At 46.4% G+C, this 25,670-nt stretch overlaps 1 protein-coding gene across 3 annotated transcripts in view; it reads right to left on the minus strand.

Moving 5' to 3' along the window:
- Positions 1-25,670, minus strand: part of SBNO2 (strawberry notch homolog 2) — a 121,697-nt gene that overhangs the window by 77,743 nt on the left and 18,284 nt on the right. For 2 of the 3 annotated variants that reach the window (XM_075902659.1, XM_075902658.1), the window contains exon 2: positions 1,057-1,277. In XM_075902659.1, coding sequence (XP_075758774.1) covers positions 1,057-1,182 — 126 coding nt within the window. In that variant the 5' untranslated portion in view covers positions 1,183-1,277. Of the gene's footprint in view, positions 1-1,056; positions 1,278-24,867; positions 25,224-25,670 lie in introns of those variants that run through there. The other variant, XM_075902660.1, reaches the window with a different exon arrangement.

Genomic DNA, 25,670 nt, shown 5'->3' on the forward strand with positions numbered 1-25,670 from the left:
GAGAAAATGTGGCAGTTGAGTTTTTAATTATTATTTCTGTGTCCAAATAAGGGCAAAACCCAGATCCAGAGCTGTAACTACTGAGCTACAGAATTTACATCTGTTGCAATCAATTGCTTCTCTCTCTCATACAGCCTGGAGTGGCCGGCAGGGGGCAGGATTTTAGCTGCAGCATATTGACTGGACTGCAACTGGGAGAAAGGAGTAACAAATACAGGATTGTTCTCAGAGGTTTTCAAAGGTCAAGATTTTCAAACTGAGTAGTAATTTGAAGCGCCTCATTCTGGGTGCCTGACTTGAGTCACCTGAAACGCTCCTGATTTTCTGAGGGCAGGCGGGTATCTGAAAATATTAAGAGTCCTCATCAGTTTCAAGATGGCCTCAAAACTGCTTACACCCAACTTCCACAGGTAGGCAGCAAGTGTTGAACGCCTCCCAGTAGCCAGAATTAGAGGGGTACAAACTTCAGGAAAGCAAGAGTTAAGTTGTTTCAATCAGAGACTGAAAAGTACTGGAGCCCAAGGGGCACTCTATTTTCATTCTAAAGATTTCTGGAGAATGGACTTTTTTAAAGCACGTTTGGATAGCATGTCACAGTGGTGGGGACCCAATCCTGCTTGAGACTAGGTGCTAATCAAATCTGACTCAATCCTGGACCAATGTCAGAAAAGGCAGCTGCAAGGGCCACTTTCATGCTCCAGTACTCGACAGAAAAGCAGGGGTAGAAACAAGAGTGGAATGCTGGCAACCCAGCTTTGAGTTTTCGTCTTGTGTCTTGCAAGCTGCGATACGATGGGCTTTACAATTACAACATTTCAATCACAACTTTGCTTTTCTCCCCAACTTCAAAGGCAACACGGCTTGTGGGACCATCTAGTGCTAGAAATCAATACGGCATGCCATGGGACAGCAACTTGGAAAGCCCATTTTCCAAACAGCAACTATAAATGTTTCCATGGTTCCCCCGGACTTCAACCTTGCTGTAACTCCCTCTGAGGAAAGTTCCCAAATCCATCTCCCACCTACATTTCCACGTCAGACAGAGTGAGCCCTCACCTCTATGGCAGGAACGCTGAGCTGGGTCTGGAGGTTCGGCATGCTGTACAACGTATTGCCCGACTGCTGGTGTTCATGCTGTGGAAAGTTCATCCCTCCGTCCATGGCAGGAGTCGCTGAGGGCATCAGGCTGTCTCCTGCGGCATGAAGTTGTCAGGGCTGGTGGAATATCCTGAGTGGTGGAAGGTTCTTTATCTGTGCTTTTCACCCTGCAGCATGGCCTAACGGAGAAAAGAAATTCTAGTGTCAGCTCGTTGAGTGCAAGGAAATGCATCTAGCTCCATTAATTGAGAGACTGGCTTGTGCTCAGGGTGTGTACAGTCCTGGACCTCACCATGAAGACCAAGGCCTTGTCTTCACTAGGTGTATTCTTAACGTGCGTTAGCTAACTTGGGAACTATCACAAGGTAAAACTCCAGTGAAGATCAATGCTTTCACAAGCATTAACAGACGGAGTTACTATACGAGAGCCTCAGATTTGTCTAGGCCTTGTCTCCACTAAAATTGTTGTTGGCTAACACAAGTTAAGAACACATTTTTTTTCCTAATGAAGATGCACACCCCAGGGCTGGCAACTTGCAATCAGTAGAGCAGCAAAGGATTTGGAAAGTGCTGTTAAACCCCAAAGTCTATTTCACACACACAAGGTTTAAAAAGATTCTGATCAGCTGAGAGTCAAACCCAATTGTGAAATGTCTCGGATTTCACAATACCTGCTCATCTTTGTATGACACAAGAGGCGAGGCCTCACTCACCACTGACAGACAATGTGGCAAACTCACATTCTTGGAAAGCAACCGAAATGCAAGGCAGAGCCTTGGGTTAAGTCAATTTGGTACTGACCCTAATGATGGGTAATTAGGATGCATATTAAAACCTGTGCATCACAGGCTCAGTTCTCTCTCACTTGCAGGATAAACGAGGTTAACTGATTACATATTGACGTCATGAACTATAAATCCTGTGTCCATGATTGTTGGTATCTAGCAAGGCTATGAATTTAAGTACCCAGGCTACAACTAAAGGCGTGCCATATAAACACAATTTATAAAGGGTATGGCTATACCACGCAGTTTTTCCGTGATATCAGAGGTATCCCAGAAGAACTGTTCCATGTCTAGGGAACACGTTTGCTCTTCTGCTTTTTTTTGCGGAAGAGCAAACACTCTTTCGGAAGCCCCTGTATCCTGTATTCTTCTTTCCACAAAGAATAAGGGGCTTTCAAAAGAGGATTTTTTCCCAACATTTGGCCCAGTCTAGACAGGCCAAATGTCGGAAAAGCCTCTTCCGACAAAAGAATCGAAAAAAGCTACGCAAAATGCATAGCACATTTTGCATAGCTTTTTTCAGAAAAAATAGCAGCAGGGTAGTCGTACCCACAGTGTCTGTGGGTGTGTCTAGACTACAGAGTTTTGTCGACAAAAGTGGACTTTTGTCGACAAAACAATACCTGCGTCTACACTACCGCTGAGTTCTGTCGACATAACATCGACAGAACTCAGCAGTTTTGTCGACGCTGGTAAACCTCATTTTATGAGGCATAATGCCTTCTGTCGACAGAGTTTCTGTCGACAGAAGGTGTTATTGCATGTAAACTGTCCTTTGCGTCTACACTACCATGTCAACAAAGCAGCCCATGTCAACAAAGCAGCTTGCTTTGTCGACAGAACTGAATGTAGTGTAGACGTTCTTTGTCGACAGTTTTGTCGACAGTATCTGTCGACAAAACTTCTGTCGACAAAAGCCTGTAGTCTAGACGTACCCTGTAAGGCCTTAAATATGGAGCCCTCTTTTTCTCCAAAGTCTAACCTAACAAAAACCGGCCAATTTGGGTCTCAGGAGGGTGTAGTAGGTCAGGCTACCCCACTCTGGCTGGAATGAGCTCGCACAGAGACCCAGCCAATGAGGAAAAGACTGTTAGAAGGGGCCAATCAAAAGGCAGCTTAGTGGGGCAGCCTTGATTATAAAGAGCTCCTCATTAGAGCAGAGCACAGTTGGGTCCTGACCAGGGAGGATGCAGGACATGGGTGCAGAACGACGATGGAGGAGACACCAGCCAGAAGAGGGAGCCCTGAGCTAATTCCTGGCGTAACCAGCAGGAGGCACCATGGTGGTGAGTCTCAACCCCCTTACACTAGGATTTTATATCACTATCGCTACTTCTCTTAGGAGTTTGAAAAATCCACACTCCTGGGAGACACGGCTGTACAGACCTAGCTCCCAGTGCAGACACTGCTAGGATGACGGAAGAATTCCACCAGCTGTCAGGGAGGCGGATTATCGTCACTGACAGGAGAATCCCTCCCGTCCCACAGGCAGGGCCTACACTGAAGCAATGCAGCAGTGCGGCTGTAGCGCAGTAAGTGTAGACTCCCCCCCGTGCTAGACAATTTCCTAGCTAGCACAGGCTTCTGTATCAATGGAGGGACTTGTGAACATGGGGCATTTCTCTTGCATTCCTGGATGCGTGGTTGGCCACCAGTGTAGACTGGCCACCGGCATGCTGCTAATCATGTTCTCTAGCCCTACACTAAGTTCCCTTGAGAGTCCCCATCCAGAGCAAAGAACGAACAAGGAGAGAGCCAGCAGAAGTGGTTAAAAAGACTATATAAATGTTTTGGTGGGTAACTTCATTTCCCATCCCTAAGTGTGGCTTCTCCTCTGTTGCTCTTAGCATACTCATTACTGGAACCCACTCTGAGCCTCTTTTCACTACACTGATGGTAACTCATTTCCAGCAACCTTTACTGAAGCACTGATTGGCTTGGACCAAGTCAAATGACCATTCACTACCTATTCCGCTGGGACCTGGCATACGCTCCCTTAAGTCAGAGGCTGATTTCCATGGCAACTGAACTATCCACCTCTTCTAGTAATTACCACAAATGCAATTGACTGGCCAGCCTGAGTCATGCCAACAATTGTGTAAATCTGTTGCCCACATTTCCAGTATCTCAACCTAGTTCAGTTTCTCTTGCTTTCTTTTTCAGATACCACTTACTAAAAGCTACCTGTGGTATTTCATTGTCACATATTAGCTCCTTTCGGAAGAAGTCGAGATTTCCTTTCTGAGCATCCTACTGATGAGTAACAGCTACACAGCCTAGCTACCAGAACCCCAAAATCACCACAAAAAAGGCAAAGTACATACCTGAGATTTCCCCTTCTCCTAAACTAGTCCTAAACAATGTTTGAGGCTTAAAATACCAACCCTGGGACTCAGTGTTGTCTTAAACAAATTTAGTCACTAAAGTTCCATCACCCTATGCGTCACCCATTAAGGACAACCAATGCGTCCATAGAATAACCCCTGGCTCGGGGACAGGAATTAACCCTGAACAGAATCCAAATGGTTTTCGGCACTTGGGAAGTAACTGGAAGGACATTGTCAACTATCTGTTGCTACACCAGCCACATGCTCTGAGAGGCTTAGAAGGGCACACTTGGGTATAATCTGGCTTCATTCAGGTACAGTTACTGTTATGGTTAAAGCAAACACTGAGAAAAACCTAGGTGCAGGAGAGATTTCCATAATTTCTTTTTGATTTCAACATGACACTTTGCCTCTTCCTTCCCCCCTCCCCACCTCCAAACCCCAGAACCCATTATCCTGCAGTGCTTGCTGCCTGGACATTGCAGTAGCGGATTGGTGCATGAGAACTTGCAAAGTGAAACTAACTAGTGCATTTTCACTGTCCACACTAGATAAAGCAAAAAGGACAGCACAGAAAGTAAAAGGAGTTTAAGTGTACCGTTTTGATCCTTCAATGGTGTCATTTGTCACAAGACATTTTAAAAACCATTTTTGACTCAACAGCATCCCTTCAAAAAGAAGTGGTCTTTCGGGTGGCACGTTTATTCCTGCATTGGAAGGGACAGTGACATGAACAGGACTCGGCATTCAGTTCTGCGTGTACTAGCATCCGTGTCAGGACAGTACTTGGAACAGGGCTAGTCAGCCGGGAGAGCAAAGTGCATTTTGGATTCCAGAGACTGGAGGGATCTTACCTGGATAATGGTAGTCAGCAATCCATGGCTGTAGGGCATGAAGGGCTCCTTTAGGCATCATGATTTTAGGAATGTTAAACTGCGGGTAATTGACTAATCGAATAGTCGATGCATTTTGCATCAACTATTCGACTAGTCGATAGGGCATCTCCACCTTTGAAGTGTAGAAACAGCCCTAAGGCTGTTGCTACACTTTAAAGGCAAAAGCGCCACATGGAGCCTGGAGTTAGCTGGGGACTCCTCACTGACCCCAGGCTCCATGCAGTGCTGCTGCTTTGAAATGCCGCCATGAGAGCCCGGTGTCAGGCTGCTCCAGGCGTTTCAAAGTGGCAGCACCGCAGGCAGCCCAGGATCAGCTGACCCAGTGGGCCCCCTGCCGGCACAGCTGCTCCAGCCCCCACCAGTTGACCAGAACCAATAAACATTAACCGATAAGCATCATCTGAAATGGGTAGCCATTTAATCTTTCACATTGCAGTGGTTCTCAGCCAGGGATCTGGGGCTCCCTGGAGGGCCGCCATGTAGGGCCGGCATTACACTTGCTGGAGGCCAGGGCAGAAAGCCAAAGCCTCACAGCATGGGGCTGACGGCTGGGGCCCTGGGCCCAGCCACCCAGCGCTGAAGCCAAAGACTGAGCCATTAGCTTTGCAGGGGCCTCTGTGGCATGAGGCCCAGGGCAACTGTCCTGCTTGCTACCCCCAATGCAGGCCCTGGCTTCTTATAGCATGGTGGGGATAAGGAGGGCTCAGAAAGGAAAAGGCTGAGAACCCATCATATCTGACTGCGAGGGTCGTTCTTTTCTCACCCCTAGTTGCTAAAGAAGCCAAGACTGATGAGAACTGGAGCTTGATAGACACATTTCAGACTATTCACTGAAATCCAGCATAGACCAACAGTGACGAGAAGCTGCGGGGAGTGCACACTTTACCCCCATCCCCTCCACCACTGGCACCCGCACCGCCGGGGGCAGGACCTGGCTACGGAAAGTGACCTCTCTGACGATGGCTTCCCCCAAGAAGCATGGCAGAGGAAGAAATACACCCCATGTTTGTAGTTTGCTTACTTTTGTATCCGACAACTCTTGGGAAACCAACCGATTATACAGCGTCAGGGGAGAGAAAAACACTCTGGAGGCTGTGAGAATCTGGGGCTGTAAATCCACAAACATTAGCGCTAAGGCAGGTGTAGTAACGGAAATGACTTTTAGCTCATGTTTTTAAACCCAACTAGATTTCAAGTGAAAAGTGTCCCTTTAAATAGAACACCCAAGCAAATGCGTGGCAGTTAGAATTTGGAGTAGGCCATTTATCAAACAGGAGGTGTTTCATCCCTCAGTATAAAGCTGCCAAAGCGCCAATTTCTATATTAAAATTCCATCACTGAGCATGTAGTATTTGTCCAGAAAACAAAACAATATTTTAACATATGCCTCGTGCCAAGTCTTCACAGAACTTTACAGCACTTGATGAAAAGGCTCCAATTCGATAAGCTACAATGGAAAACTCATTAAATTGTTTTAAAATTAATACTTCGATGATATGTTCTTTGGGTCAGAGATCATGTTTTCGTTCTAAGCGTGTACACGTCCTAGCATGATGGGATCTCGATACCTGAGCAGGACCTCTAGGCACTACTGCAATACAGGCACAAAATAAATGTCTCTATAAACACCGGTTTTCACTGCAGTAGTATTATCAAGCTCTGCAAGGGATGCTTCCAGACATGGCCAGTTTACCATATCACAATTCTAATGACATTTCCTACTGCTGATTGAGCTAAGCTTGAAATGCTCCAGTGGCCAGCTGCGATTCAGAGTGTAGACACTCATTAGTGACAGGCGGGGTTTCCTGTTGGTGTAAACTACCCTGCGCCCGAGAGGAAGTAGCTGGAACAATGGAAGACTTCTGTCAATCTTGCACTACCTACAATACCTTAACTTAGGCCAGATTAACTACATGCTCAGGGGTGTAGATTTCTTTTTAAAACACAGAGCTGAACATAGGTTTGTTCAGCTTAACTTTTGAGTGTAGAACTGATCATTGGACAGGATCTCGAAATTCCTCCTCAAACAACCACTCCGAGTTTGAGAATTGGGTCTGTCAGACAGTTAATAAAAGCGAGCGCACACACACACTTTTCAGTTGAACTTATCCCTGATCAGAGCACTGTACAAAGCTGGACAGCTTGATAAGAACCTCTGAAGACTTTCCTGCTGCTATTTCTTAGATGTGCATGCGCTCTCCTGTTCAAAGCCATTTCAGGGGGGTTGCCAATATAACACGCTAGTTCAGAATAGAGCTACAAACACTTTGTTCATATGATTTTGTTTTAAAAAGGAAAAATGAAAAAGTTACAGTTCTAAACGCAAGCTCTGAGGGCATATTTTTAAATGTTCTCACATGACCAGGGCGCTCAAACTGAAATAAATCATTTGCCAGACGCTAAGCATTTGGTGGTTTAAAAGGTTTCCCTTTTTCTTTTAAATACAGAGGCAGTCACAGTGGGACTCGTATGGTTTATGCAACCTCACAAATCTATGTCAGGTAGAAGCTGCAGGCTTAGCAGGGTGTGGCCATACAGCAGAACACAAATTATGCTGCGTAAAACTGACCGGTTAAGCTCAAAGCAACTCTAGGCTTAAACAAATTAAAGCAGAGCTTTTTCTGGGAAGGTTTAAACTGATTACAGAAATCTGATCTGATTTCCACAAGACAACTAATCTGTGTTTCGTCCGTTCTCATAATCAGACAAATTATAACAGTCAGAATTTATACCCAGTTATAAATTATGTACCCCAGTAAAAGAAATATCAAAGTAATCAAGAAATCTTTAGAAAAATGACAATTTTCCTGGACGAGCACAGCAAAACCTTGCCCCAAAATAGAGACATTAAGTTGCCAGTATTTAGACAAGTTATCTGACCATAACCACATTCAGTTAATTCAGATTAACGACTAATGACTAGTAAAAGAAACACCTCTTTCCTAGTCTCTAGTTGCCTGCTTTTTCCAGAGTTTTACATCAGGCTTATTATTTCATGTGCAGAAGTGTTTTTTTTATTCTATAAAAGCTGTACTCTGAGTTTATCGTCAGTAAGTCCAGAAGTGCATATACCCCAAAATGGTCAGTTAGCATGCTGAGTACTAGCTAAAGTCACAACGTGGATTTCAGTCCCCTTCATCTACTAGCCAGCCTTCAACAGTTCCAGAACAGCTAAGGACTTCTTCCTCCCACCATACGTCACATGCATTCACTTACTTCAATGGAATTTGCAAAAGAGGAACAGAGAATATGCTGCTGTGAATTAGGGATGCACTATCCCATTTCATTAGTTAACCAGTTACACATTGTTTAACCAGTTGACCAATTAAATGGGGACAGGTGGGCAGGGGTTGCTCCAGTCCATCCAGTCCACAGTGGACAGGGGAGCTGCTCTAGCTGGGCTGGAGCGGCCCCCAAGGGACTGGAGCAGCCCCCTGCCTGTGGTAGGCGTGGGGCCTGCTCCAGCCCCCCACAGTTAACCCTAACTGATCAGCATCACCCAGGAAGGGCAATGCATACTGGTTAACCATTCACATCCCTAGCATGAATCTATATCTGGATTGTTTTAGATGGTAACCCAGGATGTATTGTGAAGAGATGCCCTAAGCGCTGGCTACTGATGATTACAGGTCTTTGTTTTGTTCAATCTTTTCCTTTTTTGGTTTCAACGTTGCCCTCTTGTTCCTTGTTACTCTACCCACTGTTCTTGACCCGCTCGGATATTACTGCACTAATTACAAGTCCTGTCTAAGAGGAATATAACAGAGAAAAGATTTACATAAAACCTCGGAGGTCCTCTGTCCCCCAGGATAGAGCAGCAAGCGACATACACAGGCTTTTCTGTACTGATCTCCTTTCCTAGGCCAAGAGGAAAGCTCAGCAGTTACTGGACAAGGGGGTGAGGTGTGCTGACCTATGGGTTCAAGTCACAGACTGCTTTAGAGACATCAATATGCTCTGGTGCCTTTACAATAGGGCGTCTGTTCTCTTCTCCAGAGGGGTTTTTTACATTTGTAACAGCTTTGGATAGGAAATCAGAAGCCGTGATTCCCGTAACAGCTGAAGCAAATGTACAGTTTCATTTATACCTCCAACAAATAGTAACTTATGAAGGGTAAAATCAATATCAGAAATTCTCCCTGTCTGTTCTACAGTATCTCACGTCTTGGCTCTTGGCAACGTTACATTGCACTTGAGCGGTTCTCTACAGCACAGAGTGCATTTCTCTAAAAATGTACTTAGCTCCCGAGGAAAACTCTTACACAACAGTCTGTGCCTAATTAGCAAAAGGAGGGAAAACAGCAGAGGAACCGTAAGACTTTTGAGCTTCAGAGATCCTGAAATCCTCTCAGACTCTAAACGATATTGGGCACTAAGACAGTGAGCATTTTCAGGAGGATCTCAGAGTGAGGAATAGTTCTGTTTTACAGAGGGAGAAACTCATGCACAGAAAGATAACTTGTGCAAAGACAAACAAAGCCAGTGGCATGATTAGGCATAGACCCCAAGTGTCTTCCTTCTACACACTAGAAAACAGTTTCTTGTAAAGTCTTCCATACTGAAAGTAAATTAATCCCTTTGAAATCATCCACTTACCCAAACCAGATCAGTGGTAGCATGCACGGCTAGGGAGAGGCTACCTTGACTCACAAGATCACATTGGCTACCACTTAATGATCTATCCATGTACGCTTCTCCTTGGTTCCAATCAACTGAAGCACATATGTGCAATTCTAAATCACCCCGAAGGAATAAAATCTCTTTGTCGTTGTACATTTACAAGTAACAGAATACTGGAGAAACCAGAGCACTATGGTCCATTGGTGGTCACTGTGTTCGGTAAAAAGATCATCACAAGAGGAGAAAAAAGCCAGAAAGTGTAGACATGTAAAGGGTCCCCTACTTCATCCTGACCTCACACGCTCTACATTTACTGCCACAAAACCAACCAACCTCCTGCAGAACGCAGTTTTCTGAACAGAGACAGAGGTTACATAGAACAGCGGGTTCTATAAAAAACCATCTGCCCCTCTGCCACAACTTCAGTTTTTAATGCCTCTCACTGCACACTCACACTTCGATATGGACCACTTGCTGGTGGGCTGGCATATCTGAAAAGTTCTGGAGCTATTGCATGTACCCTGGTAACCAAACTCAATACTGGTCATGAAAACTAAGGAGAGGTGACCATTGGGGGGGCGGGGTATATTGTTCAGCACCCTCTCCCCCGAAAGTAAGGGAAAATTACCAAGTGGGAGTAAGTTTTGTACATAGCCACAAATGTCTCACTTCCATGCGCTGGGGCTGGGGCTGCTCCAGGCTTTACATTACCAAGGGCAGACATAATAGAAACCTTTAACCTTCAATTCAAATGGTTCAGCAAGTTCACACGCAATCCTTTTCTCCTCCTCCCTTCCTCTCCCTCCTCCACCCCACTTCCCAACCGACCAGCAAATAACCCCCTTTTTGGCAAGTTACAGCTCCCCACTTTAAGATCTTGTAACAAGGAGCCACCTCACTAGAAGCACCTGTCCCTGTCCTAGAAACATCAGAACCTCCAAGGCAAGCAATGAGCAGAGATCATTTAGTTAGAGATGCAAGACGTGACCCTAACATGGGGAGCAGTTATCACACTTTCACTATGTAGACAGAAATGAATCAGCTCTCAAACTGGACATTGTTAGAAGTCACCTTCAAAACTCAACAGGCAAAGTTCTTTGTAACTAGAGTCACAGGTGGAAAATACATTCGAGGATCACTTTGTCCTACCAGCCTTGAGACATCTGGGCACTGCTCAACACTTGTGAGAAAGCTGGCCTACAAAACCCATCTCAACTTCAAGAGTCAAACTGATCCACCCTCTCCTGGGAGCTAGAAATGTAGCTTTGTGGGGAAAACAAACTAACAAACTAACAAAAAACCGAACTTCTACCATATGAAGTTGCATTAAGTCATCTCATTCATCATGACATAGCAAACTTCTGCAACAGACACGTACAGCAGCTCCCAGCAGGTCAAAATTCAAGAAGCCAGTTCCATATCTTTGAAAAGTGCCAAAGTGTCAACAAAAGGAAATAAAACTATCAAAATTCCACTCAAGTTTTAGCCAAGGAAGTTTTAAACACGGGACACGACTACTAAGCTGGCTACTTCGCTTGGACACTTTTTGATAGAAAGGCAGCGGGCGGGGGAAATGCGTGTAGTCGACAAACCGATAAGCCTAGGATTATTGGTTAATCTTGTCAACTACTTGCATTTCCCACCACCCGTGCTGCTTCTGTATTAGAGGCAGAAAGGGGAGGAAGCAGGAAGCAGTGCCGGGGGGGGGGCGAGGGGGGGGGGAGAGCCGGCTTAAAAGCCAGTTCTCTCCCCAGCACCGGCTCCGCAGGGCTAACTGCTCCCCGCACCCCTGAGGCAACAACGCTTGGGGGGGGGGGCTAGAGGAGGCTGCCATGAAGTAGCCTCTGTCCATGGGCCTGGGCCACCATGGACAGAAGCTGCTTCCTGGCAGCCTCTCCTCCCTCCCCTGCAGCAGTTTCTGTCTGCAAGGAGCTTGGACCCTCGCAGAGAGGGACTGCTGCCCCCCCGCGCTGCTGCCTCAGAGGCAGCAGCACAAGGCAGCAGGCAGCTGGTCTGTGTGGGGAGCTGGTTTTTAAACTGGTGCCCCTTGCGGACCAGCTCTGATACAGAGGCAGCAGCACGGGGTGGCAGGGAACTCCCTGGGAGCGTGGCTGGGAGCGCACTGGCTGCCGTCCCCAACCCCGGGGACTACTGAAGAGTCGTGTAACCGACAACATTTTGTGCAGTTACACGACTATTCAGCTACCCCATATCTAACATCCCTAATGCTTACTATACAGCTGGGTAACCAGACACTGTAAGCAGTCAACTGGCAGCCCTGGAGAACTGGGCACCAGCACAGAACGCCCAGTGAAAAGCTTAGCGACCAATAGTGGTCCAAAAAGCACACAGATGTACAATGAATGGGGTAGAAATACCGAACATGTCATGATATACATCACTGGCATAGCCACGCTCTCCAGGGTGAGTTCGGGTCTGGTCACCCCATTTCAAAAAGTACAGCTAAGAAAATCAAACACTTTATTTTACATGTGGAACTCACTGTGACAAGAGGTCACTGAGCAAAAGAATTTCAGACACTTCTGGTCTCAACATCCAGAGTGACGTTAGGCAGGTGACATTTATAAGTGAGGTCCACTCATGTTTCAGGGAACAAGGCAGCCATTGGAACTGCTGCTAAGGACCAACAGTTGAGCACAGCTAGTAACTCAAGCAAAGCAGTGCGCAGATGCTGCTGCCAAGGCAGATGTAGATGAGGAACCCCACCAGAACACAGGGAATGTTTATAAACACAAGAACGGTAAATTTCCCTCTGTACAGATGGCGGAAAACTAATGAAGCGATCTTTCAGCATGATTTAGCGCAGCGGCACTCAAGTGATGGATCGCACACACTCATGAAAAAAACATTAAGCTCACTCCTTAATGGCTGGACATCCTATGCTTAATAATGAAACTGTTCTCCTACACAGCAAGATAAAGCGATGAGCAATCTAATTATATCAGGAGTCATTCTGATTGAGATATATGAATAGTTTCAAAATAAATAGACTTTTAAAGAGTTCATTATGTTAGCGTTTCACTACTGATTCCGGGCCCACAATGGGGCAGCCTTTGTCTGCAGCTATGGAATAGGACTACTTGGAAGTGAAGAACAGAGAGATTTAGATTTTCAAAAGCGGCGTAGGGTTTCTGGAGGACAGCAGTGTGTGGGGCAATCTAATCTGAACTCACACTAGCTGGCAACTGGAGAAACTCAATGAGCAGCTCTGCTATAAATCGGGATCAATACGATCACGAGTGATGCCCATTTTATGGGTTTACACTTGTACGGTAGCTGTACACCACCAGTTGCATTTTTCATCTTCTATAGATACAAGCATTTCCTCTATGCTGGGCTGTTACAGAAAGCTGGCTAGGAAACCACAGGTATGTACAATATAGACAGTCAAAGTCAGCTCTGCAGTTCTTGCATTAAAAAGGGCCTAACACGAACAAAAAGACCTCGGGAACTTGATCTGTCCCAGCGATCATTCTCTTCCCATCTGCCCATCCACAGACACTGCATGCAAATGAAATCGGGAAGCTTGCTACATCCACCAATCTCCCTGATTCCTCATATCAACTGACAAAAGTTGCCAGGAGCAAACAGCTCAGAATGGGCCACTACATTGTGTGGGTGCGCGCCGCGTGTGGGTGCGCGCCGCGTGTGTCCAGTAGAATTAGGAACTAGAGACTAAGGAACTTGGGAAACTGAAAAGAGATTTTCACATCTCACCAGTCAAGCCAAATGCAAGTTCCCCTTTACGTTCAAACAATACACAGAGAGAAGTACTAATTCAAACCAGCCAGCAATTTGTCTTGAGTAACAAAAGGAGGCTGGAAATCTTGACTCCTAATTAATTTGCTCTGCTAATGACATATTTTGTGACAATTTTGAAACAATCTTTTCTGTTCTTCTGTATATCCATCTGTACAATGAGTTTAGAAACCTGACACGGGTCTGGGGGGGGGGCCTTAGTGTCTGAAAAGCAGAGAGATTTTCCGAGGAGGGATGTTATGAGAGTACAACGTTTAATTTAATCAAAACTAGCAGGTACTTGTCTCCTTAGCCAACAAATCTATATTGAAATGGAAAGCACCAAATAATTATTTTACATTCTTTCCAGTATTTGCAGTACAGGCAGTCCCCGGGTTACATGGATCTGACTTACATCAGATCCCTACTTACAAACGGGGTGAGGCAACCCCACACTAGCTGCTTCCCCCCAGCAGACCAGGGAGACGCGAAGCTAGCGCCCCCCCCCCCCCCCCCAGCAGACCAGCGAGACGCAGAGCGGCTTTTCTCAGCAGACACCTCAACTTGAGAATAAAGGACTGAGGGAAGTGAGGTGTGGGAGAATAAAACTGAGCTCTGGAGAAATGTTTGGCTAGAGTTTCCCCTACAATATGTACCAGTTCCGACTTACATATAAATTCAACTTAAGAACAAACCTACAGTCCCTATCTTGTACGTAACCCGGGGACTGCCTGTAATCTTTAAAAATAGAAAGCTTTTCCCCAGCTGGTTTAGGCTCTTTTCATTGGGCACACTTAGTTCCTCAAAGAGAAAAACTCAATATGATTCTGCCTTGTTTATCTCCTTGTCTGGGCATCTGCATATCAGATACACTTGGAAAAGTGCTCCCCCAAATGAATGCAGGAGAAGAGCAAGAACTACACTCAGGTAATTCATGGGGAGGGGCTTTTTACAGTTCCTCAGCAATAGATTGATGAATTTGTATTTCAAAGACAAATATTCGGAATCCAGAGTTTGGTCCCTACCAACCTAGACTATGACGGTAGATTCAAATAGGTAAATTAAAACTGTTTTTTAAACAAACAAAAAAATCAGCTTATTAGTGCAAAACATAATCCAGCTCACCCAATCGCAGATTAATGTGCAATTTCGAAAGCATTAGAAATTAGGAAATTAACAAACAAACCCAACTTTAAACTGATTCTGACCAGAACCAAGTCTACTTATGACAGACAGCAGAGGAGAACATCCACATAAGAGATATCCAACACACTGCATGGGATTACAATGGGGTCACTTGAGGGCATGCTATACCACACACCTTATGGCACTTGGCTCTTCTGAATGCTCCAGGCACACCAGAATGTGCCTGGGATACATTTATTTTAAAGCTCAGATTTTTACACTACCCCAACACTGTAAAGTTGGCATTCCTAGCATATCAGAACTGAGCAAGAAAGGGGTAAAAATCTCTCTCTCAACTTACCTTGGGGGGGGGGGGGGGGGAATTGACATTAACTGCTTGAATGGTACACTTGTAAACAAAGGGGAGAAAAGTCATGATCATTTCAAAATTTCTTGTCATCTACACAGGCAAGAAGGTGGGAAAAGGGAAAAAAAAGTTGAGTTCTAAAGATACAAGTGCCTACTCTACTGTCTGTGGAGGAAGAACTGTACCTTTTAAGCAGCTCCTAACCCCATTCCTTTGGGGCTCAGCCTACACTACAGAATCAAAAGTGCTCATTGGAAGGGAATTTGCGCCTTTCAGTGAAAATCTCTGCTCTCCCACAACTCGGCCGATCCAAAAGACAAAGCCAGGTGGGTTGAAGTTAGCAGTGTAACAGACCTAATTCTAAGTGTCAGGAAAAGGATCAGAAGCTGGATAACGCCGCATTTGGAGAGAGGCCTCTTGCATTATAAAAACAGAAAGAGATAGAGCAGTACAAACAATGAATGCTACTTGGAAAAACCTAAACTGCCGGAGGACACAAACAGAGAAACTGCACTCTGCAAAGACATGTGGGTCTAATTCAATACAAGAAGCTACATCAATGCAACACCCTGGCTGGGAATTTAAATGCACAAGAATCGGGAAGTCTTTCTAAAAATAACAATTCAGCCCTTTTGCTCAATTGTAGTATTTTATATCACTCAGTACATTGTTAAAATGTCTCCATCTATAATGTACAATGCAGACGAGTTATGATTACTGCGGGAATCTTTGAATGTCTTGACTTGCCCGTTTATATTCTCAAAAATAAACCCGCATTATCAGCTTCTCCAATTGCATTTTCTTCAGGTAAAAAAGTAAACAGAGCTGAATATATATAAAACACAATGCCTACAGGAGGCTGCAATAAATTCACTTTGTGCAATTATTCAAAGGCGTCCACACCTGTAGTCACAGGGCAGAACAATGAAAAATACCCAAGAGCTGAGTATATTATTTCCCTCCCTTGTCCATCCACCTTGACTGGGACACTACAAAAGGGATGCCAAGCTCCAAAAAAGGGAGTAGAAGAACTGGGGAAAAAACTTCTCCATAAACAGCACAACCTGGAATCCAGGACTCTTGAATTCTTTTATTTGCTTTTCCACTGAGCCTGGTCCACACTTGCAAGCTACCGATATGGCAGTTCAAGGTGCGGTGTTCAATCAACAGCTACAGATTCTAATGTGGATGCAGACACACCGGTATAAAAGTGCCTTATCGTATTAGCTGTAAGTAGGGATAGAACAGTGTAACTGTACACCAGGGCTGGGGAACCTCAGTCCTAGGGGCAGGATCTGGCCCCCCTAAGGGCTTGGGGCTCCTTCCCAGTATTGGGGAGCCCATGATGGATCTGGAGCACACAAAATCTACTAGCCTGGGCCCCCCCAAAGGCTGTGCTGCATGAGGAGAATGTGGGGAAGGTCTTTCTCCTTCTCAGTCAGATGTCATACCAGTGAGGGGTTTTTTTTGTTTGTTTCTCACTTGTGCGTCACCCCCCAATTGATTTTTCTGTGGGTCAATGCCCCTAATCCAAAAAAGTTTCCCCGCCCCGGTGCACACAGTTAACATGCACGGTTACAAGCAGGCTCCCAGTACATGTGGGAGCCATCTTAAAAGCCAGCTCCCCAAAAGCACCAGCTTCAGGGAGCTGCCATCCCTGTCCCTTCCCCCCCATATAATCACTGACCTTTTTAGCAGTTACACAATTACTTAAACACATTTTAAGATCCCTAGCTAGAGTTTAGTGATTCCTTTTCCAGCATGGAATAGGATTACGATAGCTTGACCCTCTCTAGTCCAGCACCTTGGGACCTAATTTACCAAACCACAGGAGGTCAACATTGTCTAGCAGCATCCCCAACACTCCCACCGCTCACTGGGCTCTTAGATGACATTTAGGGGTAAATTATAGCTAAATAATAGGACAGAACACAGAGAGCCAGGAAAGGTGGCTGTAAACAGACTTTATGGAACTGCGGGAAACTCGGCCACACCCATGGTAAGTGGCCATCCAGCAAACTAAACTCATGCCAGACCAGAGATGTTGCCAGACTGGAGAGGTTCAACCTGTAGTGGAAAATTCCCTTATAGCACTATAATGGCATCTGCACCGGGAGGGCTGTTCCAGAACTATTACAGATAGCAACTCAAGCAGTACAACTTCCTTGTGCAGGCAAGTTCAAGTGCACAAATAACAGAGGAGTCACTTAACTCCGCTGTGCTTCTGAGCCTCCAAGTGTAAGACAGCTAACCCATCAAGTAAGGTGGCTGTATTACCTCGTTCATGCTTATGATGTGCTTTGAGACTCACAGGTGAAGCGCACTACAGAAAGGCAATAATAAATACTCAGACCTGGAAATCTGGAAAGGCTTACTTTTGAGCCTTGCTGCTGATGTGGGCCCAAGAGATTACTCCCTGAATTCCCCAAGAAAAAAGCAAGAAACTTCCATTCTGACCCATAAGCTTAAATAAAACAACAAAATTAATCAGTCCAATGCTTCAGCTGTTTTACGGCTCACACACACTGGAGAGGAACTTTTGTTAACCCACATGCCAATATATTTTCCATTAAAGCTTCTACAGAAACTTTTAACTCAACGCAGCACAATACAACTTTCTGGCTGCTGAGTTATCTGCAATTCTGAGCTCATTTGTCACTCATTCAGCTTGCTGAATGACATTAGGACATTATGTTTCATGCTTCCCCAGACTAACTCCATCAGCAGAACTGTCAGAGGAACAACCCACAGTTCAGAGTTTCATATTTCTTCCTCACAAAGGACTGGCTGTAAAGCACAGTCTCCCCCTTCACTCACAGGCTGCCTTGACTTGAATGACTCAACATGAAATTCAAACATTTTGTTTATAGCAAGGGAATATTGCTGAAGCTAGGACCCAAACAGTCAGGATGGTTTATTTCAAGGGAAGCACGTTACAGGGAGGGATGAGGCAGAATCCCATCAGAGCCCTTTTATCTGGTCAGAGACAAAACGACGTATTTCTACTTCCAGGTAGAAAAGTCATCTGCAAGAAAACGCCTTCCTCCCCCAACTTTGCCAAGAAACTCTCAGAACATTTCTGGGGAGACCTATACACCACATAGACGCGTGGCTGCGCTCCGAAATTTCAAAGGCACACAAGGTTGTAGAACCCCTATGAGCGCGCACAAAGAGCGGCGCGGGTGACACGGGTAAGTACATTCAGCCAAGCATCTGACTCATCGGGGCATTATCATCCTGGGCAAACACGCATCCAGTGTCTGACTTCAATGGAGTCCTGCCTGCTCACATTACCTGAGTCTCTATCCTGCAAGAAAACATGTTGTAAGATCATGAGCAGCCCTAACACTTAACACTGAAGTAAATGTACCGTGTCTGGCACGACCTGGACAACACTTCTGTCCAAAGAATTCCAAGTGCTTTATAAACAAACTACACCACAAAACATGCCAGTGAAGGAGGCATGTGCTGTACCAGTCTGTTACTGGGGAGAGGGAAACGAAGGTACAGAAAGAGAGAAACGACTTGCCCAAGGTCATCCAGTAGGGTAGAGGCAAGAACCCAGGTCTCCAAATTCCCTATCCTGTGCCTCAGCCACAAGACCAACTTTCTCCTCCGTGGGATCCAATTGCTCTCTCAAGAAACAAGGGAGTGACGTTAAGGTACATTTACACTACAGCTGTACACTTATGGGGCTGCCGCTAGGCTGCTGTGGGGTCATAGTGCAGTGGCTTCCTACATCAATGGGAGGGGGTTTCCATCAATACGGAATGGTAATCCACCTTCCATCGACCTAGCCCCATCCGAACCAGGGGTAAGGTTGACCTAACTAAAGAACTTTGAGGTACAACAAAGTGACAGAGCTAGGCCAACCAAAGCTGCAGTTATACCCCACAACTCAGGAGTGCATGGTGTCTGCCTAGCCCAAAAGTTCCTGACCCTATGTGCTGGACTACCAGAGGAGCTAGGAACACTGATTTACCACATTATCACCCACAGTGGAAAAAGCTGTACAAAGGCATCAAAGCTTGCCTCCTTACTGATACATAAATGTCACTTTAAACTTGTTTCAGGCTGGCTCAACACGTATTTTGCGACGGCAGTCTTTTTCATACATTTACAGTTCTAAGATTGTGTCACCAAAAAGACTGGAAAGATTTTAAACTTAAAATTATGTTTCAAAGAAGAATATAAACCTCTCTCAATTAAGCCTGGAAGGGTTTCCTGACACATTCAAACTCCAGTGATTAAAATCACAGCTCAGTTTTCAGTAACTGCACAGTTAGCTTTTTATTACAGTGTTCCTATTCAAAAAACATTTAAGTTGTGTCAGCATTTCCATCATAAGCCATTTCAGGGGGCTATAACTTAGCCATTTAAAAGACTACTCCATGCTGAAACTTGCCAAACTGGGTCCATGCATGGGAACAATTTTAAAGGTGTCTTTCCTATCTATTTATAGTGGAAAGAAAAATCTCACTGAAAGAAGCCGAAGGTAGCTCCAATTTTTAAATGCTCTGTGCCACCATACAAGGCAGTAGGTCCTGCTGTCTCCTACTTCAGTGAATGGGGGCTAGCCCACAAGATAACGCAGGCTGTGGGTGAGGAAGTGTCAGTGCTCAGCAACGACCCAGTTACAGGAGAGGTACTGCTAACTAGGGATGTGAAAGACTAGTCGACTATTCGAAAAGCAAATGCTTATCGACAGGGTAGCCGACTATTCGCTTCCCCGGCCCTTGCTGCCTCTATCAGAAAGAAGCAACAAGGTGGAGGGGGGAAGAAGAGGGGGTACTTCAAAGCAGCAGCGCCACATGGAGCCTGGGGCCAGATGGGGTGTCCCCAAGCTCCTCCCGGCGTTTCAAAGTGGCAGCGCCACATGAAGCCTGGATCAGGTAGGGACTCCCCCAGTGACCCCAGGCTCCATGCGGCGCTGCCACTTTGAAATGCCACGTGGAGCCTGACGCCAGGCTCCCTGCGGCGTTTCAAAGCAGCAGCGCTGCACGGAGCCCGGGTTCAGCGGGGGAGTCCCCAGTTGACCCCGGGCTCCACATAGCACATTCACCTTTGAAGTGTAGCAACAGTCCGACTTAGTTTCAGCATGGAGTAGTCTTTTCAAAGGGATTCTCTCTTACTCAAGACTGGGGAAGGCACAGCATGGGAAAACATGGAGGTGGGAGGACTCTACAGATCTGACAGGACCCTTGCAGGAAGTGTGTCCAAAAACCATTCACCCATGGCAGCTCAGCAGATTCTTTCAGAGCATTTTTAAAGGGACAGTGTCAAATCAAGATACTTTGATCTGACCCAGCCTGGCCGTTATGTTCTGTTGATGAGACTACCCAATAGCTATAGCTCTGCCAGCCCTACATCATTCAAATACTCACAGAATCATAGAACCATAGAGCTGGAAGAGACCTCAGAAGGTCATCACGTCCAGCTCCCTGCTCTAGGCAGGACCAATCCCAACTAAAATCAACCCAGGCAGGGCTTTGTCAAGCTGAGACTTAAACACCTCTAGGGATGGAGACTCCACTACTTCTCTAGGGAACCCATTCCAGTGCTTCACTACCCTCCTAGTGAAATAGTTTTTCCTAATATCCAACCTGGACCTCTCCCACCGCAACTTGAGACCATTGCTCCTTGTTCTGCATCTGTCACTACTGAGAACAGCCTCTCTCCATCCTCTTTGGAACCTCCCTTCAGGAAGTTGAAGGCTGCTATCAAATCCTCCCTCACTCTTCACTTCTGCAGACTAAACAGACCCAAGTCCCTCAACCTCTCCTCATAAGTCATATGCTCCAGCCCCCTCTGCTGGACCCTCTCCAATGCGTCCACATCCTTTTTGTAGTGGGGGGCCCAGAACTGAACACAATACTCCAGATGTGGTCTCACCAGAGCCGAATAAAGGGGAATAATGACATCTCTGGATCTGCTGGCAATGCTCCTCTTAATGCATCCTAATATGCCATTAGCCTTCTTGGCTACAAGGGCACACTGTTGACTCTCATCTAGCTTCTCATCCACTGTAACCCCCAGGTCCTTTTCTGCAGAACTACTACTTAACCGGTTGGTCCCCAGCTTGTAACAATGCTTGGGATTCTTCCGTCCCAAGTGCAGGACTCTGCACTTGTCCTTGTTGAACCTCATCCGATTTCTTGTGGCCCAATCCTCCAATTTGTCTAAGTCACTCTGGACTCTATCTCTGCCCTCAAGCGTATCTACCTCTCCCCCTAACTTAGTGTCATCCGCAAACTTGCTGAGGGTGCAACCCATCCCCTCATCCAGATCATTAATAAAGATATTGAACAAAACCGGTCCTAGAACTGAACCTTGGGGCACTCCGCTAGAAACCAACCGCCAACCTGACATCGAGCCGCTGATCACTATCCACTGGGCCTGGCCTTCTAGCCATCTTACTGTTCATTTATCCAATCCACATTCCCTTAAATTGCTGGCAAGAATATTGTGGGAGACCGTATCAAAAGCCTTGCTAAAGTCAAGGTATATCACATCCACTGACTTTCCCATAACCACAGAGCCAGTTACCTCATCATAGAAGCTAATCCGATTGGTCAGGCACGACTTTCCCTTTGTGAATCCATGCTGACTATTCCTAATCACCTTCCTCTCTTCCAAGTGCCTCAAAATGGATTCCTTAAGGATCCCTTCCATGATTTTTCCAGGAACCAAGGTAAGACTGACCGGCCTATAGTTCCCTGGATCGTCCTTCTTCCCTTTTTTAAAGATGCCTTTTTCCAATCATCCGGGATTTCTCCCGATCTCCATGACTTTTCAAAGATAATGGCCAAAGGCTCCTCAATGACATTTGCCAACTCCCTCAGTGCCCTGGGCTGCATTAAGTCCGGACCCATGGATTTGTGTATGTTTAGCTTTTCTAAATAGTTCCTAACCTGTTCTTTACCCACCAAGGGCTGTCCTTGGAAACTAGAATCTAATTAATAAACTTTCATGCTCTAGAATCACGCTAATCTTACCGAGTATCAAGATGCAGGAATGTTTTAGACTCTTGCTTCGAAGGGTTAACAAGAATGCAGACAAAAGTGAAGGTATGTTTGCTTTGAACAGTATATAAACATAGGAAAAGTGCAAGGTTTCAGCAATACAGCTTTCATGGGTCTAGCCATCAGGCTGCATAGATGGAAAGTATCATTATGTGGATGGGAAAACTGACACTGACAAGCTAAGTGATTTGTCATGGATCCCCACATAGGTCAAGAGAAGGGGATGGTAACAGAATCCAGGACTCCTCAATCTCACTGTTACCCCTTTATCAAGATCATTTATAAATAAGTTGAATAGGATTGGTCCCAGGACAGACCCTTGGGGGACCCCACTAGTTACTTCTCTCCATTCTGAAAGCTTACCATTTATCCCTACCCTTTGTTTCCTGCTTCCATCAACAAGAGTCTGTTCTGGCAACCCCTGCACGCCCACTCTACAGAGCCAAGCCAGCTACACAAGAGCGATCTGGAATCCAGCCTGCCTCAAACACTTCCAACAGAACCAGTAATTTAAAAATTCCAACTCTAGGGCTACGTTCTCCCACAGTGAAGCCTGCGCAACCATCTCCGCCCCTCTTCCACCCTGAAGACAATAGGAGTGCACAGATACAACAGAGGACATGTTCCTGCCTGCATAATTTGCAAGTGAGGATGATGCAGAGGCCAAAGAGAACCCAAGAAAACTTTCCGATCCTTTAGCAAATACGCAGGTCTGGAAATTAGAAAAGCCATCCACTTTTGCTGTAGACTGAGAACATTTGCTCCAGAATCACAATAAACATGAAACCTCTTAATGCCATTTTTTACAGAGTCATTGGTTAAGATCCAAGTAACTAGCTGACCACAAGCTACACTAGAGTTAAGAGTCTGTCACACCATAAACTTCACTTTTCAGGGGCTATGAATTGAGCAATTCAATCAGCACCATTAACAGCAGGAACCTGCATTCAAGGTCTCAGCTCAGAGTGGATTTCTGCTGGTTTTAAATCAAAAGTGAGACACTCATTGATATCAGCCTGGTTCCATGCAAACAGTTATCTTTTGGGAGAATTAAGCTTAGATGGAATTAGAAAAGACCAGTTTTTGCTTCAGACTAAGAACTGACATTAGAATTTAAATGCAGTTACTTCAATGTTAAAAATATTTTTTTATACTAGAAAAATCAAGGGAAATGCTGGCTGGTGGTCTAGACATCAAATAGGGACAGATTCAGATACCCCTACTCACACCTAAGATTCATAAGTCACCACATTTCAGTTGTTCGGTCTTCTTGCAGTAACATGCTATGCAGGCTCTGAAAAGGTGGAAGAATCTGGCCAGTAATATACATAAAAAAGGAGTGTACCCATGAGTTTAGGAGCTACACTTCCATAAGAGATTTCCTCCTTGTGCTTCAGTAATAGCTAAAAATAACCAGAAAAAATTTAATAGTGAGACATATTAGCATGTGGAATAGGCCCCTACGGACTTGATAGAAGCTGTGCTATGCAAGTCATTTAAAAGTTAACAGAAAGGCCCCTGGAGAATGTACTGTGAGGAACAAGACTACATTGTCAGTTGCAACACATAGATTGTTTCCATCACTAACATCTATTGCCTTATCTACCTAAGTGAAAACCCACAATGTACTAGAAAGACTCTCTTTCCCCACAAAAAAAAGGGCCAGAGTTTAAAAAAAATTGTTTGTATTTAGTTGTGTAACAATAGCAGGTCCACCAGGATTGAGCAGAGAGAAGTAGGGATGTGAAGGACCAGTCGACTATCCGATAAGCAAATGCTTATTGGATAGTTGACGGGGTAATAGTCGACTTGTTGCTTCTCCCCACCTTCCCCCTGCTGCCTCTGGGCTCCACAGGGGGGAAGTGGAGCCAGACTCTGGGCTCCATACAGCACTGCTGCTTTGAAATGCCATATGCAGCACAGGGCCAGCAGGGGTGTCCCCAGGGTGCACGCGGCATTTCAAAGCGGCAGCACTGCATGGAGCCCGGGATCAGCAGGGGATTCCCCCGCTGACCCTGGGCTCCATGTGATGTTGCTGCTTTGAAACGCCACGTGGAGCCTAATGCCACGCTCCCCGCAGCTTTGCAAAACAACAGCGTCGCACGGAGCGCAGGGTCAGTGGGGGAGTCCCCATCTGGCCCATACTCTCCACGGCACTTTTGCCTTTGAAGTGTAGCAAAAGCCCTAGGGCTGGTGCTACACTTCAAAGGTGGAGGCGCCCTATGGACTAATCGAATAGTTGATGCAAAAATGTATCGGCTATTCGATTAATCAATGACTTGCAATTTAACACCCCTAGAGGGAAGGGTCCATTGTTTTACACTTTACTACAATGTCCGAGGTCCTTCAAAAGCAGGATGCCTGCCAACAGAACTCCTCCCTTCCTGTCCCAAACTATCACATGGTATTACTTTGCACTCTTAAATAAGGGATGTGAGGCTTACTGGTTAAGGTTAACGAGTGGGGCTGGAGCAGCTCCCACCTGCCATGGGCAGGGGACTGCACCACAAACAAAGGCTGCTCCAGTGCAGCCCCCGTCTGTCTACAGTAGGCCCGGGCACCCCGCTGGTGATGGGGCAGCATTCCAGCCCAGCAGTGGGTTGGAGCAGCCTCCTCACTTGTCCCCCTTTAACATATTGTGTAACCAGTTAGCCAATTAAATAGGATTTTACATCCCTACTCTTAAAGAGCTTCCCCACTGCACTCCAGAAGTGACATCTTAATGGATTCTTGTAATCGGGTTTTGGATAATAGGGGCTGCATACAGGTAGGATTATCTTCAATAATAACTGGAGATGGCTCAGACACACCCCAGTCCAGATTCCCCACCTAACTCTAAGCATGATGACGAACAAGAGTTAGCCAAACCTTCCATCCGCAGGTAGTTGCATTGCTGGATTGTACTCCAGGAAATGACTCAAACAGCTACACCTTCAGGGCTGTCATAAGTCTGACTAATCAAGATAACTTGAGAAGGAATAGCCTCGCTGGAGGGTACCTGAAGCCCTGTCCCCTCCCCTCCAGAAAAGGAAATTAGATGACCAACAGAGAAGGAGATTCAGGACAGATCTCGCCCCAAGAACTGACCCCAGGGAGAGGGACAGAAGATTGACCTGCCCCCACAAGCTCCCCAGAGACCCTGATATGAGGGGAGCAGGAAGAGAAACCTGGCCCCAGGGAACCAGAAAGCAAAGAGCTCTTCCCTCACACGCAGAAATCCTGGCGTGAGAGAACGGGGTAGAAGCAGAGACATATCCCGCCCCCTCCCCCCATCGCCCCAGAGACAGGGGAGGGGAGCTAAGGGCCCTGCCCCGGGGGGGAGGGGAGCTAAGGGCCCTGCCCCCCCCAGCCCGGGGGGAGGGGAGCTAAGGGCCCTGCCCCCCCACAGCCCCGGGGGGAGGGGAGCTAAGGGCCCTGCCCCCCCCCAGCCCCGGGGGGAGGGGAGCTAAGGGCCCTGCCCCCCCCCAGCCCCGGGGGGAGGGGAGCTAAGGGCCCTGCCCCCCCCCAGCCCCGGGGGGGAGGGGAGCTAAGGGCCCTGCCCCCCCCCCAGCCCCGGGGGGGAGGGGAGCTAAGGGCCCTGCCCCCCCCCCAGCCCCGGGGGGGAGGGGAGCTAAGGGCCCTGCCCCCCCCCCAGCCCCGGGGGGGAGGGGAGCTAAGGGCCCTGCCCCCCC

This window comes from Pelodiscus sinensis, chromosome 19 (genome assembly GCF_049634645.1).
Source record: "Pelodiscus sinensis isolate JC-2024 chromosome 19, ASM4963464v1, whole genome shotgun sequence".
In the NCBI taxonomy this organism is placed as follows: Eukaryota; Metazoa; Chordata; order Testudines; family Trionychidae; genus Pelodiscus; species Pelodiscus sinensis.